The 14,324-nt window shown below is 43.8% G+C and overlaps 1 protein-coding gene across 1 annotated transcript in view; it reads left to right on the top strand.

Moving 5' to 3' along the window:
* Positions 1-4,287, top strand: part of HMGA2 (high mobility group AT-hook 2) — a 146,773-nt gene extending 142,486 nt beyond the window's left edge. The window contains exon 5 of the mRNA XM_019960872.2: positions 4,140-4,287. Within this exon, the coding sequence (XP_019816431.1) occupies positions 4,140-4,187 (48 nt within the window). The 3' untranslated portion in view covers positions 4,188-4,287. The remainder of the gene's footprint in view (positions 1-4,139) is intronic.
* The last annotated feature ends 10,037 nt before the right edge of the window (positions 4,288-14,324 follow it).

Genomic DNA, 14,324 nt, shown 5'->3' with positions numbered 1-14,324 from the left:
TGGGATGTCTTCTTCCTCCTTTTGAATCAGTGAGCAAAAGTGCATCCAAGGGTATATGCCAAATGCATCATGCTGAACAAAATCAAAAGAATGGGGAGAGGTGAGAACTGTCTTTCTAGGTTTTAGTGGGTTTTTTCCCCCAAGTGTAATGAAAGCAATGAAAGAGTTACACTTATTAAATTCCTTTCGGGGGGAACAAAAGAAAAACTTTAGGCAAAATGAGTGCAATTTTTCCAGCAGTCATAATAAAAATATAGTTCTCCAACTCTGCCTACTTTCTTCTCCCTCTCTTCGGTTTTCTGCCAAAAAAAATCCACGTGTTTCACCCCGTGTGGTGCAGCCTCAGTGGTCTTTGTAAGGTAACTGAGTGGATGGCTGGGGGCTGTTCAGTGTTTAGAGGCCTTAGTGGCTGGTGCTCATAAAAATGTCACTGTGCACTTTCACTTTGAAAAGTCCTTTTATCCTACATTCCTGAAGCGCCATTCCAACAGTAAGCCTCCTTGACCAGACTGCGGCTGCCTGGCTTTCCCACCTCGCCAACTAGCCCCTAATGAGATGTGGAGAGTGCTTGGCGACAGTCTTTCAACGACTCAGTATTGCCTCAGAGCTGCCGTTGGGGGGCTACCCAAGCTCAAAGATCCTTTGGCCATATGTAGCGAACATAATACCTCAAGTTCCAATCTATTGCCTACAGCAAATGACAGTGTCTTTTAAGTTACTTAGGATTGAATCTCAGGGGTTCCTACCAGCTACTCTGCTGTGAAAATAAGATTCCTGGGGGATGTCAGGACCAGATGCATCTTCCTTTCATCACTGGTTCCTGTCTGTCCACTCTTTGCACCACAGAAGGGCCCTGTGTTAAGTCTGGTCAGCAGCTGAACATGGATTTTCTGACCCCATCCTTTTTTTTTTGGCTATACTGGGTGTCCATTGCTTAGCTCAGGCTTTCTCTACTTGTGGCAAGCATGGGCTCCTCTAGTTGCAGTGTGAGGGCTTCTCATTGTGGCAGCTTCTCTTGTTGCAGAACACTGGCTCTGAGACACACAGGCTTCAGTAGTTATGACACACAGGCTCAGGAGTTGTGAGTCTAGAGCTTGGGCTCAGTAGTTGCTCCGAAGCATGTGGAATCTCCCTGGACTAGGGATTGAACCCATGTACCCTGTATTGGCAGGCGGATTCTTATCCACTGTGCCACCGGGGAAGTCTTCTGACTCTATCATCATGCATCCACGACCCAGATGGTTCTTGAGAAGGAAAGCAAGAACTCTTCTCTCCCAGCCTTACTTTGCAATCTGCTATTGAATCACCTGCCCCAATTCAGTCAATGAACTGTGGAACCAAAAAGAAAAAAAAAATTGAAGATTTTTCTTCTCTTAATTACACACATACTTTCTGTCACAGCAAAAGGCCAGGTTACTGGAAGGGTGAGAACTGGGGTTTGCAGAAGTGAGAGCTGCCACCTTTCACGTGCACCTCCAACATGATCCCCTTGACAGCCGTGTCATCCTTTAGAGGTTGGCCAGTCAGGGCTATGCCAAGAAGAGAGAACTCTCCACAGACCAAACACTTGTGAAAACCTTCATCCTGAGCATGTGAGAGCTACATGACCTCCCAAGGTTTGACCCAGTGAGGCTCCCGCCCTCTGGCATCCTGGTTAGAAAGCCAGTACTAGCAGAGGCATTTCAGTGTCCATGGAAATAAAACAACTCTCCATCTTGTGTTAAGAACCATTAAGTAAAGGAAACAATATGAGGATGAGGGACTGTCATTTTCGGCTGAATTGTGTCTAAGGGATCTAAATAAACCACTTCCATATCAGGAGCTACAAGAGCTCAAATCAAGCAACATTTCTGGGAATGTTTTGAAAAGCTGATCACATCCCATCTACTGCAAGATCTTTGTAAGTTCATGGCCTAAAAATTCAATGTCCTTCTGGATTTGGAAGACCTTTTTCCAGATAGTCTAGAAAAATTGAGCAGTTAGGAATGGAATAATTACAGGTTGATCTGGGGCCCCAGGGGCCTTCCAACTTGACAGCCTTCTGTTAATTTGTTAACCAGGGGAAGAAGCAATCAAATCTATCTGCCAGCTTGTATGCCGTAGTCTGTTTCAGGGTAGTCACCTAAGTCCATACCTCCTGTCCTAATGAGAAATGAGTCCTTTGGGGATGGTTGAAGAGTGTATCTGCCGAACAACTTAAGTGACTTTCTGGAATTTAAATATTAAATGTAAAGACAAGGTCAAAGGGCGGCTGAACATTGGCTCAACTCTTGCGTCCGTCCCCTCCCATCCTCCTTTGTGGCCAGGACTCCATACATGGAGAATCTCAGGATCCTGGCCTGTTGCCTATCAAGAGGTATAAACCTACTGCTTAAATATGTGAAGCCCAGTTTGGGCGTTGGGAGCAGAGGGGAGGTGGCTGCGAACGTTCCACGTTTCCTATATAACCCAAAGCAGACTAAACAAAACCAGTGTGAAATCTCATGACTTGATGCTGCAGTGGTTATATTTTTTAAGCTGTAATCCATTCATTTGTATGTGTGTTTATTCGCAGGATTTACAGCTCCCTCAGTCTTGGGTAGAGGGAAGAGAATGTTTGAAACCTTTGGCAAAGGGTTTGCAATAAGCAGTGGCCTATTAAAGCTCAGGATACAGTGTGTGAGTGCGTGTGCATTCATGTGAGCCTGTGAGTGCCCGTTCATGTGGGCTTTTTTTTCCCCCTCCCTTTTGCTGCTTTTACGCAAAAGCGTCACACATGGTAGCATTTAGGAGTTCCTTCACAGCTGAAGTGCTTCAAACACTAATGAATGGAAGTTTGGTCATATAATGCAGACAAGCTTTAAGGCATGCGTTACTGAATGGTGTACTGTAGTGACCTGGGAAAGGAAGAGAGGTATAAATTGTGTCAGTTAGCCACCCAGACAAAATGAAGCCATGTGGAAAATCAAATCTATTAAAGTATGAAGACTGTTATAAGCTGTTTGAAGCTGGCCGTTCCTAAAGTTTGCTGCAGGAGTAAATGTTTGCTTCTTCTCCCAGATCTTTTTCACATGCCGTCTTATGAGACAGTGTACAGCATTTGATAAAAATCATCCTGTCACTAAGGACGCTTTTATCAGAAATGTTTATTGTCTCCGCTTTACCACCCATGTCCTGAAAGGTACTGCACATTTGTTAAATAAGCAAAAGGAAAGAGAACTTTACAGCTCAAGCCGGCTTGCAGAAACTCCAACAAATTCCAGAGCCATAAGGAATCAAAAAAGGGAAAGAGAAGGGAGAATTAGATTTATGAAGAGAAGGCCCTGCAAAAACATATATATTAGATTTTCTCTGTTTGGTCAGCCCACCATTAAATGTTTGGTTGGTGTGGATTTAGTACTGAGATTGAGCTGTTAATGGCAGACTGTGGTCATTGTCTTACAATGTGCTTTAATAAATACAAGGAGGAAATCCATTTGGAAAGGAAGTGAGTCCTCAGCTCTTGCAGCCCTTTCTCAGGCTCTGCCTTCATGCTGCCTCCCTCATGGTGGTGGTGGCATCTTGGTCACACAGGAGTGCCAACACCCATCTGACTCTGCCCAAAGCCTGGCTGTCCTGGCCCTGCAGCTTTGGGTATATGAGTTCTTGTGCCTTGATTTTCTCACCTGTAGAATGGGAATAATACCAGCCAGTCCCTAAAAGCATCAAGTAAGCACCCTAAGAGCATCAGCTATGATTTCCAATATCTGCAGGACATGTTTCCTTTGTGCCCCAGGAATGGATCCCCTCCACTTGATTTGCTAGTTTTTAAAACTGATGACTGGTGAGCCATCGGGAAAAAATTTATCCATGTCTTTTTTCCCTCTCGTTGGTGAGTAAGCTCACACGGGCCTGACATTCTCTGGATGGCAGACAATTGAATCTGCTGAGCAGCCGCCATGATGTCAAGCCTTAAGTCAACAGTGGCTAATGACGGCTCTGGGAAAAAACAACACCTTGATTCCTCAATTATGGTTTAAGAAGCCCTGGGAACGAGGGGCTTGCCAGTCATCCGCATCCTCTTTTGAAGCCAGCATAATGTGCTGTAGAAACAGGTCACTTCTGAACCATTTGTCAGAGCAGCCACACAATGTAACGGTTGCGCCCTTTGTGTGTTCCAGGAGGAGACTGAAGAGACATCCTCACAAGAGTCTGCGGAAGAGGATTAGGGGGCACCAACATTCAATTTCTACCTCAGCAGCAGTTGAATCTTTTGAAGGGAGAAGACACTGCAGTGACCACTTACTCTCTATCGCCATGGTCTTTCCACTTTCATCTGGGGTCGGGGGTGAGGGGGTGGGGCGGGGGCGGGGCGGGGGTGGGGGCGGGAGAAGTCACGTAACCTTAAAAAGGACTATATTAATCACCTTCTTTGTAATCCCTTCACAGTCCCAGGTTTAGTGAGAAACTGCTGTAAACACAGGGGACACAGTTTTAACAATGCAACTTTTAATTACTGTTTTCTTTTTCCTTAACCTACTAATAGTTTGTGGATCTGATAAGCAGGAGTGGGTGGATGAGAAAAAAACCTCTGAATCGGGTTTAGTCAATCACTGCACTGCATCCAAACCAGAAACGTGTCACCCACGTGACACTGGGCATTCCTCCAGGCCAGGCGTGGTGGGAAACACTGGCCACCTCAGACGCCACCCAGCCCGCTCAGTAGTGAAGCTTCTGTGTAGAACACCAAAGATAGGACTAGCTACTACTTCTCTCTTTTTCATATAACCTTGTAGACACTTACTTGATGATTTTTTTTTTAATTTTTACTTTTATTTCTAAATGAGACGAAATGCTGATGTATCCGTTCATCGAGCTTAACAAACCAGAAAAGGTGATGTTCACTTTTCAAAAAGGGAAGTACGCAAACTCTGATTGCCAACTCCTTTATTTATGGATGCCACCGCATATCTGCAGGAGTAATAAATTTACTCACAGCCCTTGTTTTTTTATTTTCAGGAACCCTCATCCGGGTAGAATCTACTTCCTACAGAGCCAAATGCCATTTAGCAATAAATCACACTTGTCAGCCTCAAAGCATTTTTAAGGAACCTAGACAAGTAAAATTATCCTCTTTGTAATTTAATGAAAAGGTACAACAGAATAATGCATGAAGAATTTAACCTGGATTATGAGGTGGGAGGAGCGAAATCCAAATTTCTTTTGCTATAGTTTATACTACAATTTAAAGGACAGAAAAAAAAAGCAGGCTCTCTCTCTCCTCTTTCTCTCTCTTCATTGTTTATCAGTTTCCGTGAAAGACCTAAATACCACTTACCTCAAATGAAGCTTATGTGTTACGTCAAGTAATACGTTTTGACATAGGATGGTTGGATGAGGTGCTTGACCTCAGCTCACCATCTCTTCATTCAAACTGCACTTTTAGCCAGAGATGCAATACAAACCCACTGCTCAATACTACCTCTGAATGTTACAATTAATTTACAGTTTAGTACTTATTACATGCTGCTATACACAAGCAATGCAAGAAAAGAAAACGCCATGGGTAGATGATACAAATCATCTACGGTTCTTTTTTGTCCACTTATTTACAGTTAAAGAAGCAGTCTCCTTACTGTGTTTCAGCATGGCTATGTATTTTTCTATGGGATTTTTTTTTTATTAAAATTTTACAAATACTTGTTTCAGCTTCTCTGCTAGATTTTCTACAGTAACTTGAATTTTTGTTTTTAACCAAGTCGCTCCTAGGTTCTTAAGGATAATTTTCCTCCATCACACTACACATCACACAAAATTTGACTGTAATGTTTAAATATTACCTTCCAAGTTTGTACCTCACATGAATTGTTTAAGGAAATGGACTAATTGACTTGCAAAGACCTACCTCCAGACTTCAAAAGGAATGAACTTGTTACTTGCAGCCTTCATTTTTGTCAATGTTTGAAATATTTCAGACTGCAGCTAACCCTCATCAAAACTATTTTTGTAAAAGGCTTTTTTGATAGAAAGAAACACGTTTTTACATACTTTTTGCAAATAAAATAAAGCCAACCTTCAAAGAAACTTGAAGCTTTGTAGGTGAGATGCAACAAGCTCAGCTTTTGCATGATGCAATCAAAAATATGTTTTGAAGATTAGTTGACTATGAAAAAATGCTTGACAGATATTTTCATGTATTTTACACAAATGTGATTTTTGTAATATGTCTCAACCAGATTTATTTTAAACGCTTCTTATGTAGAGTTTGTATTCCTTTCTCTCCTAGTGAGTGTGCTGACTTTTTAACATGGTATTATCAACTGGGCCAAGAGGTAGCTTCTCATGACGGCTTGTGTCAGTCTGGCTTTTAGCACTGATGCCAAATGAAATTCAAAACCATCTCTCTTCCAGCCGCTTCAGGGAGGTCGTTTCAAAGACCACGTACCTCTCTGAGACGGGCTCACTGTTGTGAATCACCAAAGGAGCTGTGGAGAGAATTAAAACCCAACAGTACTGTTAACTATGCATTTAATAAGCAAATAAACAGTGGCTCATAAAAATGAAAGTCCCACTCCTTATCTTGGGTTGGGTCTTTTGAAACCTCACTGGCCAGCAACTGAAGCAGTTGCTCATGTTGGCCAAACTCAGAACACACAGCAATTTCCATCTCTGATGAAGTTACTCTCTTATTTCCTATACGTTGTACAATCAAAACACACTACTACCTCTTAAGCCCCAGTATACCTCATTTTTCATACTGAAAAAAAGCTTGTGGCCAATGGAACAGTAAGAACATCATAAAATTTTTATATATATAGTTTATTTTTGTGGGAGATAAATTTTATAGGACTGTTCTTTGCTGTTGTTGGTCTCAGGCTAAATAAGACTGGACATTTAACTTTTCTACCATTTCTGAAGTTAGGTATGTTTCCAGGAGAAAAGTATCAAGACGTTGAACTGCAGTTGACTTTCTTCCTGTTTCTATGAGTGTCTTCTAACTTTGTTCTTCATGTAGAGTTGCTGTCTATGATTGTACTTTGAATCGCTTGCTTGTTGAAAATATTTCTCTAGTGGATTATCACTGTCTGTTCTGCACAATAAACATAACAGCCTCTGTGATCCCCCTGTGTTTTGATTCCTCCTCTTTGTCATGACTCCATTAAATGAGTAATAAAGTTTGGTCAAAACAGGTGAAGGAGAGAGACAGTCACAAGTCATTTTGTTGCACCTCCTACACACTGTGCACCCACACCTCTGCACACACCAGTGTAAAGTTTTCAAGCACAGCTCTCCGAGGGTTCCCAATCACAGATTCAACCAACCACGGATTCCCTAGAGCCGACTGCATAAAGTGATTTTGTATAAGGAACTTGAGCATTCTTGGATTTTGGTATTGGGGCTTTCTTGGTAACTCAGCTGGTAAAGAATCTTGCAATGCAAGAGACCCAGTTTCAAGTCCTGGGTCGGGAAGATCCCTTGGAGAAGGGATAGGCTACCCACTCCAGTGTTCATGGGCTTTCCTGGTGGCTCAGATGGTACAGAATCTGCCTGCAGTGCAAGAGACCTGGATTCAATCCCCGGATTGAGAAAATCCCCTGGAGGAGGGCATGGCAGCCCACTCCAGTATTCTGGCCTGGAGAATCCCCATGGACAGAGGAGCCTGGCAGGCTACAGTCCATGGGGTTGCAAAGAGTCAGACATGACTGAGCCACTAAGCACAGCACAGGGATCAAACCCGTGCCCCCAGGATTCTGAGGGAAGGCTATGTCAAACTTCTTGAATCAGTTGTCCTAAATTTACATTTCATAATCTGACATTTAACTCCACAAAGACAATCTTCAAAGAAATGTAAAGGAAGAATAATCATAGTTTAAAACCAGAGGGTTTTCACTGAAGGCTTGCGTCTGCAAAGTTTGTAACTGATCTGTCAGTTCTCTTTGAATTGGTATCTGTAGAGGTCCAACAGTTTGGTGAAAAGAATAAAAAATTGCAAGTCACAGAGTGTCTGCTGAACAGGAATCTTTTTATTCTGTAACACCCATAAGCAGTGAACACCCATGAACTTATTCCACCAAGTTCATCTTTACACCTCTGTTGCCTTTTAGAAGTAAATCCAACAGTTTTTTAAAAGCTAAGTCCTCTGGGTTGTGCTGCCCCCGTTGTCACTACAGCCCTCTTTGCTTAGCTTTTTAGGAAGCGCTTGCTCAGTTTAAGAAACCTATCAGGAAATGTATTGTCAAACTTACTACTTCATTCCTTCATTTATTTATTTTCACAGCCTATATTTTGTGAGTGCCTATTTTGTGCTTAAATCCCAGACCAAGAGGCCTTTCAAAATATTATTTCCTTGGAAAAAAAAATTATGCAGGTGCAGAAATGACAGGCAGCATGCAAAAAGACCCAAGTAAATTGCTTAGGCAACAAGTTGCAAGAATTTAGAGGAGGGAAAGCTGTTTCCTGCTGGAGTGGATCATTAATTAAACCTAATAATAGGACAAATGTATTTAATGAACCCATATTTAGTCTCGTTTTTATTAATATAGAAAAGCAGATAAGAAAAAATTAATTCTTGAAAACAAAAATAAGCCAAGAGAGAATCTTTGACTTTAAAAAGGAAGACTAAAAAAGGACATATCATGTCCAGAATAGGATAAGTAGAAAAACGAGATAAAAAAATTTCCCGTATTTTAGAGATGATGTTCGTTAATGATCTCTTATTTAGATTTCTTGCTAGAAAAGTTTAAAGTATTGCATTTACAAAATAAGTTAAAAAAAAAATAAGTTGTACTCCTGTGAAAGCTCATAAGTTTAAATAGAAGTTCAAGGAGGGTATCCAAAAATATCAACGTATTCAAACATCAGAGGAGCATCTAGTATGTGAAAGTGTTTGTCACACAAGCGTGTCCGACTCTCTGCGACCTATGGGCTGTAGCCTGCCAGGCTCCTCTGACTATGGGATTCTCCAGGCAAGAATACTCGAGTGGGTGGCCATTTCCTTCTCCAGGAGATCTTCCAAGAATCGAATCCGTGTTTCCTGCACTGGCAGGCAGATTCTTTACCACTGAGCCACCTGGGAAGCCCCATTCCTGCCTACAAAGAGTCAAAACTTCTCATGAGGGGGCTAGACTCAGGGAGAGCTGTGTAAATAGAACCTTACTAAGTTACCCTGAAAGTGGCTGGAAGCATCTTGAACTTGCTGCCAATGTTAGGGACAAATCGTAGGTCCTCCCACAAAAGGGCTGTAGCGCCACCATTAGAGACGGATCCCGGGACTTCACGGACAGTGAGTCTCAGCTGGGGTAGCATTTCATAAACAGGGGGAGGGGAATGTTCTAACAGGTCTGGGTGTGCTCCACTCTGGTGATTTCGGGGATGGTAAGTGGTTTAGGTTTTCTTTTTTTTAAGAAAAATATAGTTGCTCAGTCGTGTCTGACACTTTGCGACCCCATGGACTGGAGCTCACCAGGCTCCTCTGCCCATGAAATTCTCCAGGCAAGGATACTGGAGTGGGTTGCTATTCCCTTCTCCAGGGGATCTTCCTGACTCAGAGATCCTGGGTCTCTTGCACTGCAGACAGATTCTTTACTGTCTGAGCTGCCTGGGAAGCAATAAAAACAGTACTACAGAATAAGTAACAATCTGGTCAGTGGGATGTGATGCAAGCTGAGACTATAGGTTAGTGAATGAAGCTTCAGAAAAGGGAAGCCCAAGAGAGGAGACCAGGGCAGCATGAATGTGCTCCTTATCAAGTTTTATTTATGTATGATTAATTTTTTTCTTGAACAGGAGTAATTCTTAAAGTTAGTCAAGGTCATCCGTGAGCAGTTACTCTCAGATTTAAGAGATCTGGTCTAAAAGGGGAAGAGAAATTGAAAAATCAAAACTACTTGTGAAATAGGAAACACACATGGCCAACGACCACAATCAAAAGGCAACAACAGAGGTAGTTTCGCTATCTATAATACTTTGCTCTCTGCTCTCTTCCTCAAGGAGGTGGGAAATGGCTGAGGTAAAATCCCCTGTCCCCACACCCTTCATTCTGTACATTCGGGACTCCATTCACACTAAGGCAGCCAAGTCCCAGTAGAGCCTATGGAAAAACCCCCATGTCAGTAAACAGCATCTCCGGTTTACAATAGGTGATTCGTGTCCTCTGCCTCCAGGCCTGAGTCACAACCTTAATAACCGCCTCCACCCCAGTCATCCAGGAGTCGTCCCTGCCTCACTCCTGCAAGCCTCCCAGCACCCCAATCCTCCCACTGTACTTGAACCAACCCCTTGTGATCTGTTAATCCCATCTTTCCTTCTCTCATCTGATTAATTATTTTCTCACTTTTGGATTCCACCTGTATTGTGGCTGCCCCAACCCTAGATTAGGCATATATTCTGAGAAACATGGAGCAACGACATTTGAAAATGCTTCCATGTCAGAACCTGGCTGCGGGGAGAGGCGGGTAAATACATACAAAGAGACTTTCTATAGGAGGAAAAATAGTAGATGCAGATCTAGCCCTAGAGGTCTGCTTCCTCTGAGAATCTGGAGAGATAGAGCAAAGAAGAGCCCTGTGACACAGCCACAACGTCTCCCTGAATATTCCAAATCCCGGAAGCTCCAGTGACCTCCCGAGCCATGGCACTGACTGGCATTTGCTGGTCTGCAGGCCATGTCAGCTATGTCATAGAGGAATCTAGGGAAGGGAGTTGCCATTTAGACAGCACCACTCCAAAAGAGGGCTTCCCTGGTGGCTCAGACTGTAAGGATTCTGCCCGAAGTGCAGGAGACCCAGGTTCGATCCTTGGGTCAGGAAGATCCCCTAGAGAAGGGAATGGCAACCCACTCCAGTATTCTTGCCTGGAGAATTCCATGGACAAAGGAGCCTGGTGGGCTAGAATCCATGGGGTCACAAAGAGTCAGACACAACTGAGCGACTAACACTTTAACTCCAAAAGATGCAGGTAGTTCAACCCACTTGCAAAGGTGGTGCTGACCAGGGACACAGGACAAGACATCCCGTTGCCCCATATGAGGCAAGAGCTGCAGACTCTGGAGCTAGACTGCCTGGGTTTGAATCCTGTCTCTGTCACTAATTTGCAAGTCACATAACTATTTGGGGATCAATTTTTTCATTTTTAAACAGAAATAGTAACAGCATACATCTAAAAACATTTGTTGGGGAAGTTCCCTGATGCCCTGGTTAGGACTTGGTGCTTTCATTGCCGTGGCCTGGGTTCAGTCCCTGATTGGGGAACAGAGATCTCACAAGCTATGCAGCATGGTCAAAAAAAAAAAAAAAAAAAGAGGCATCATTGTAAGGATTAAATAAGCCAATACAGGTGAAATGCTGAACAGCACTCAGCACATAAAAGATGCTATACAGGATTGGTTCTTATTTCTGTTACCCAGCCTCTGGCTGCAGGGTGGGCATAATACTAGCATGTTTTCCTCCAGAACTTAGAGGAAAACAAACAGGATATCTTGTCATCCTGTGTCCCTGGTCATCACCACCTTTGCAAGGGGGCTATTTGATCTTTGCACACAAGAATATCCACAGACATTGTCCAAAATATATCAAAGTCTTCAACCCCATTTTGGTTGTATATTCCATGCATAGAAATCATTAATATAACTACAGACTCCTTTTTCCCCATTGCAATTTGCATTGTATTTGATCTCAATGGATTTGGTTACTTAAAGGAATCATCCCCTGAAAAATCAGCAAGATGCAAATTGGCTGCATTACAGCAATGGTCTTAGGGCTACCCTTGTGGATCAGCTGGTAAAGAATACACCTGCAATGCAAGAGACCTGGGTTTGATTCCTGGCTTGGGAAGATGCCCTGGAGAAGGGAATGGCTACTCACTCCAGTATTCTGGCCTAGAGAATCCCATGGACTGTATAGTCCACGGGGTCACAAAGAATCGGACACAAATGAGCAACTTTCACTTTCACTTTAGGGGTCCCTGATGCCCTGCAGCTTCATTGGCTCATGGGGTTACTCACTTTCTGCCATTCAGTCCAGCCCTCAGGCCTGGCTGCTCCAGACTCCTGACATTGTTCTTGGTTGGAAGGATCACAGTGTTGGAGGAGGTACTTTTGTGGGGGTCTTCCTCCTTCAAGATCTTAGCACCCAACTCCAGTTATTCCTCCAGATCCCAGCCTCCAGCTGTAGCTCCCTGCTTAATGTTGTTCAGCCGCTCAGTCATGTCTGACGCTGCAACGCCATGGACTGCAGCATGCCAGGCTTCCCTGTCCTTCACTATCTCCCAGGGTTTGCTCAAACTCACGTTCAGTGAGTTGGTGATGCCATCCAACCATCTCACCCTCTGTCGTTCCCTTCTCCTCTTGCCCTCAGTCTCTCACAAAATCAGGGTCTTTTCCAGTGAGCTGGCTCTTCCCATCAGGTGGCCAAAATATTGGAGCTTCAGCTTCTTCATCAGTCCTGCTGCTGCTGCTGCTAAGTTGCTTCAGTCGTGTCTGACTGTGCGACCCCAGAGACAGCAACCCACCAGGCTCCCCCATCCCTGGGATTCTCCAGGCAAGAACACTGGAGTGGGTTGCCATTTCCTTCTCCAGTGCATGAAAGGGAAAAGTGAAAGTGAAGTCGCTCAGTCATGTCTGACTCCTAGCAACCCCAGGGACTGCAGCCTACCAGGCTCCTCCGTCCATGGGATTTTCCAGGCAAGAGTACTGGAGTGGGGTGCCATTGCCTTCTCCAGCATCAGTCCTTCCAGTGAATTTTCAGGATGGATTTCCTTTAGGACTGCCTACTTAATGAGACTACACTAAATGCACTTCTGCAGCCGGTCTTTGCCCCTTGCCTGCTCATCTGCATTCTTCGGGCCACCTCACTGTGTTCCTCTGCCCAGTCCTCTTCCACAGACCTCTGTCTCCACTTAGATTCCCCTTTGCCTGAGGATACTATTCTCCTTGTCCAGTTGAGAATAACTGACGGCTTAGTGGAATACTAGAAGAGAGAAAGAGGAAACAAGGAGATTTCCCTTGTTTGCAATTTTCCCTGATGACTGAACTGTAGGTGGTAGTGAGAAGAGCCAGCCCCATGTGAAATATGAAATTTGTGATGGCCCAAAGAAAAGTCCAAATGAACTTCCAGAAGGGAAAACAGATCCAGGAGAGGGGAAAACAGCAGCTGCTTGTTTCCGTGGTACAGCCAGCAGTGCTCACTGAAAAACCAGAAAGTGAGGTGAGGTCAATGTGAGTAAAGGTCTCTGAAGTCTCATACTTTATTATCAGCATGAATGGAAGAGAGATACCCTTAGAGTTGCCAGTCAGGCGGTGGGTTTTGCCAGAAGGAACAAGAAAGAAAACTTGTTTCAAGGCACTGAGATATTGCTATTTCTGATCACGCCTTAGTTTGACCTACCTTGTGGCTCAACTGGTAAAGAATCCGCCTGCAATGCAGCAGACCTGGGTTCAATCCCTGGGTTGGGAAGATCCTCTGAAGGAGGGCATAGCAGCCCACTCCAGGATTCTTGCCTGGAGAATCCCGATGGACAAAAGAGCTTGGCAGGCTACAGTCCATGTGGTCACAAAGAATTGGACATGACTGAGCATTGAAGATTATCTGAACTTAACTATTCATCCCATCCATCAATCCAAGAATATAGTTCTGGGGTCTATGTATATGAACTCTAACAGATTTCAAGGATTTTCTAAACTGTAGTAAGCAAGCTGGCTGTGAGACCCAGGACATTCTGTGGGGCCACCAGAGTTTAAAGTCCCATTCCTTTATCTTTGGTCACCAAATCTGTAGACTCAAAGAATTTTCCTGTGGCCTTGTACTCTTAAATCAGGCAGTTGGCAGGCTGATGTATAGTCATTATTTATTACAATGGGATACATTTGGCCATAAAACAATTATATTCAGCCCAATCCCCAGCCAATTTAATACTGTCATGGAAAATAAAACCTGCAATTCAACCAGCTAATGAAAATCTAAAACTTTCACAAATCCACAGGTATATTGCACTGCCTGTCCAACAACTGCTGAAGAAACCTTGCTAGTACAAAAAAATTCAAATACCTCTTTTGTTTTTTGACGATGACTTGTGGCTTGAGGGATCTTAATTCCTACCAGGGATTGAACCCAGGCCTTCACAGTGAAAGTGCAGAATTGTCACTGCAGTCATGTTTGACTCTGTGACCCTGTGACTGCAGCCCAGCAGGCTCCTCTGTCCATGGGGATTCCCTAGGCAAGAATACTGGAGTGGGTTTCCACGTCCTCCTCCAGGGGATCTTCCTGACTTCTGCATTGTAGGCAGGTTCTTTACCGCTGAGACACGAGGGAAGAAGCCCCTTACCACTAGACCACCAGGGAAGTCCCTCAAATACATCTTAAATGTGTCTG

The sequence above is a fragment of the Bos indicus genome, chromosome 5 (genome assembly GCF_029378745.1).
Source record: "Bos indicus isolate NIAB-ARS_2022 breed Sahiwal x Tharparkar chromosome 5, NIAB-ARS_B.indTharparkar_mat_pri_1.0, whole genome shotgun sequence".
NCBI classification, from domain to species: Eukaryota; Metazoa; Chordata; class Mammalia; order Artiodactyla; family Bovidae; genus Bos; species Bos indicus.
This window is presented reverse-complemented; position numbering and strand designations above follow the sequence as displayed.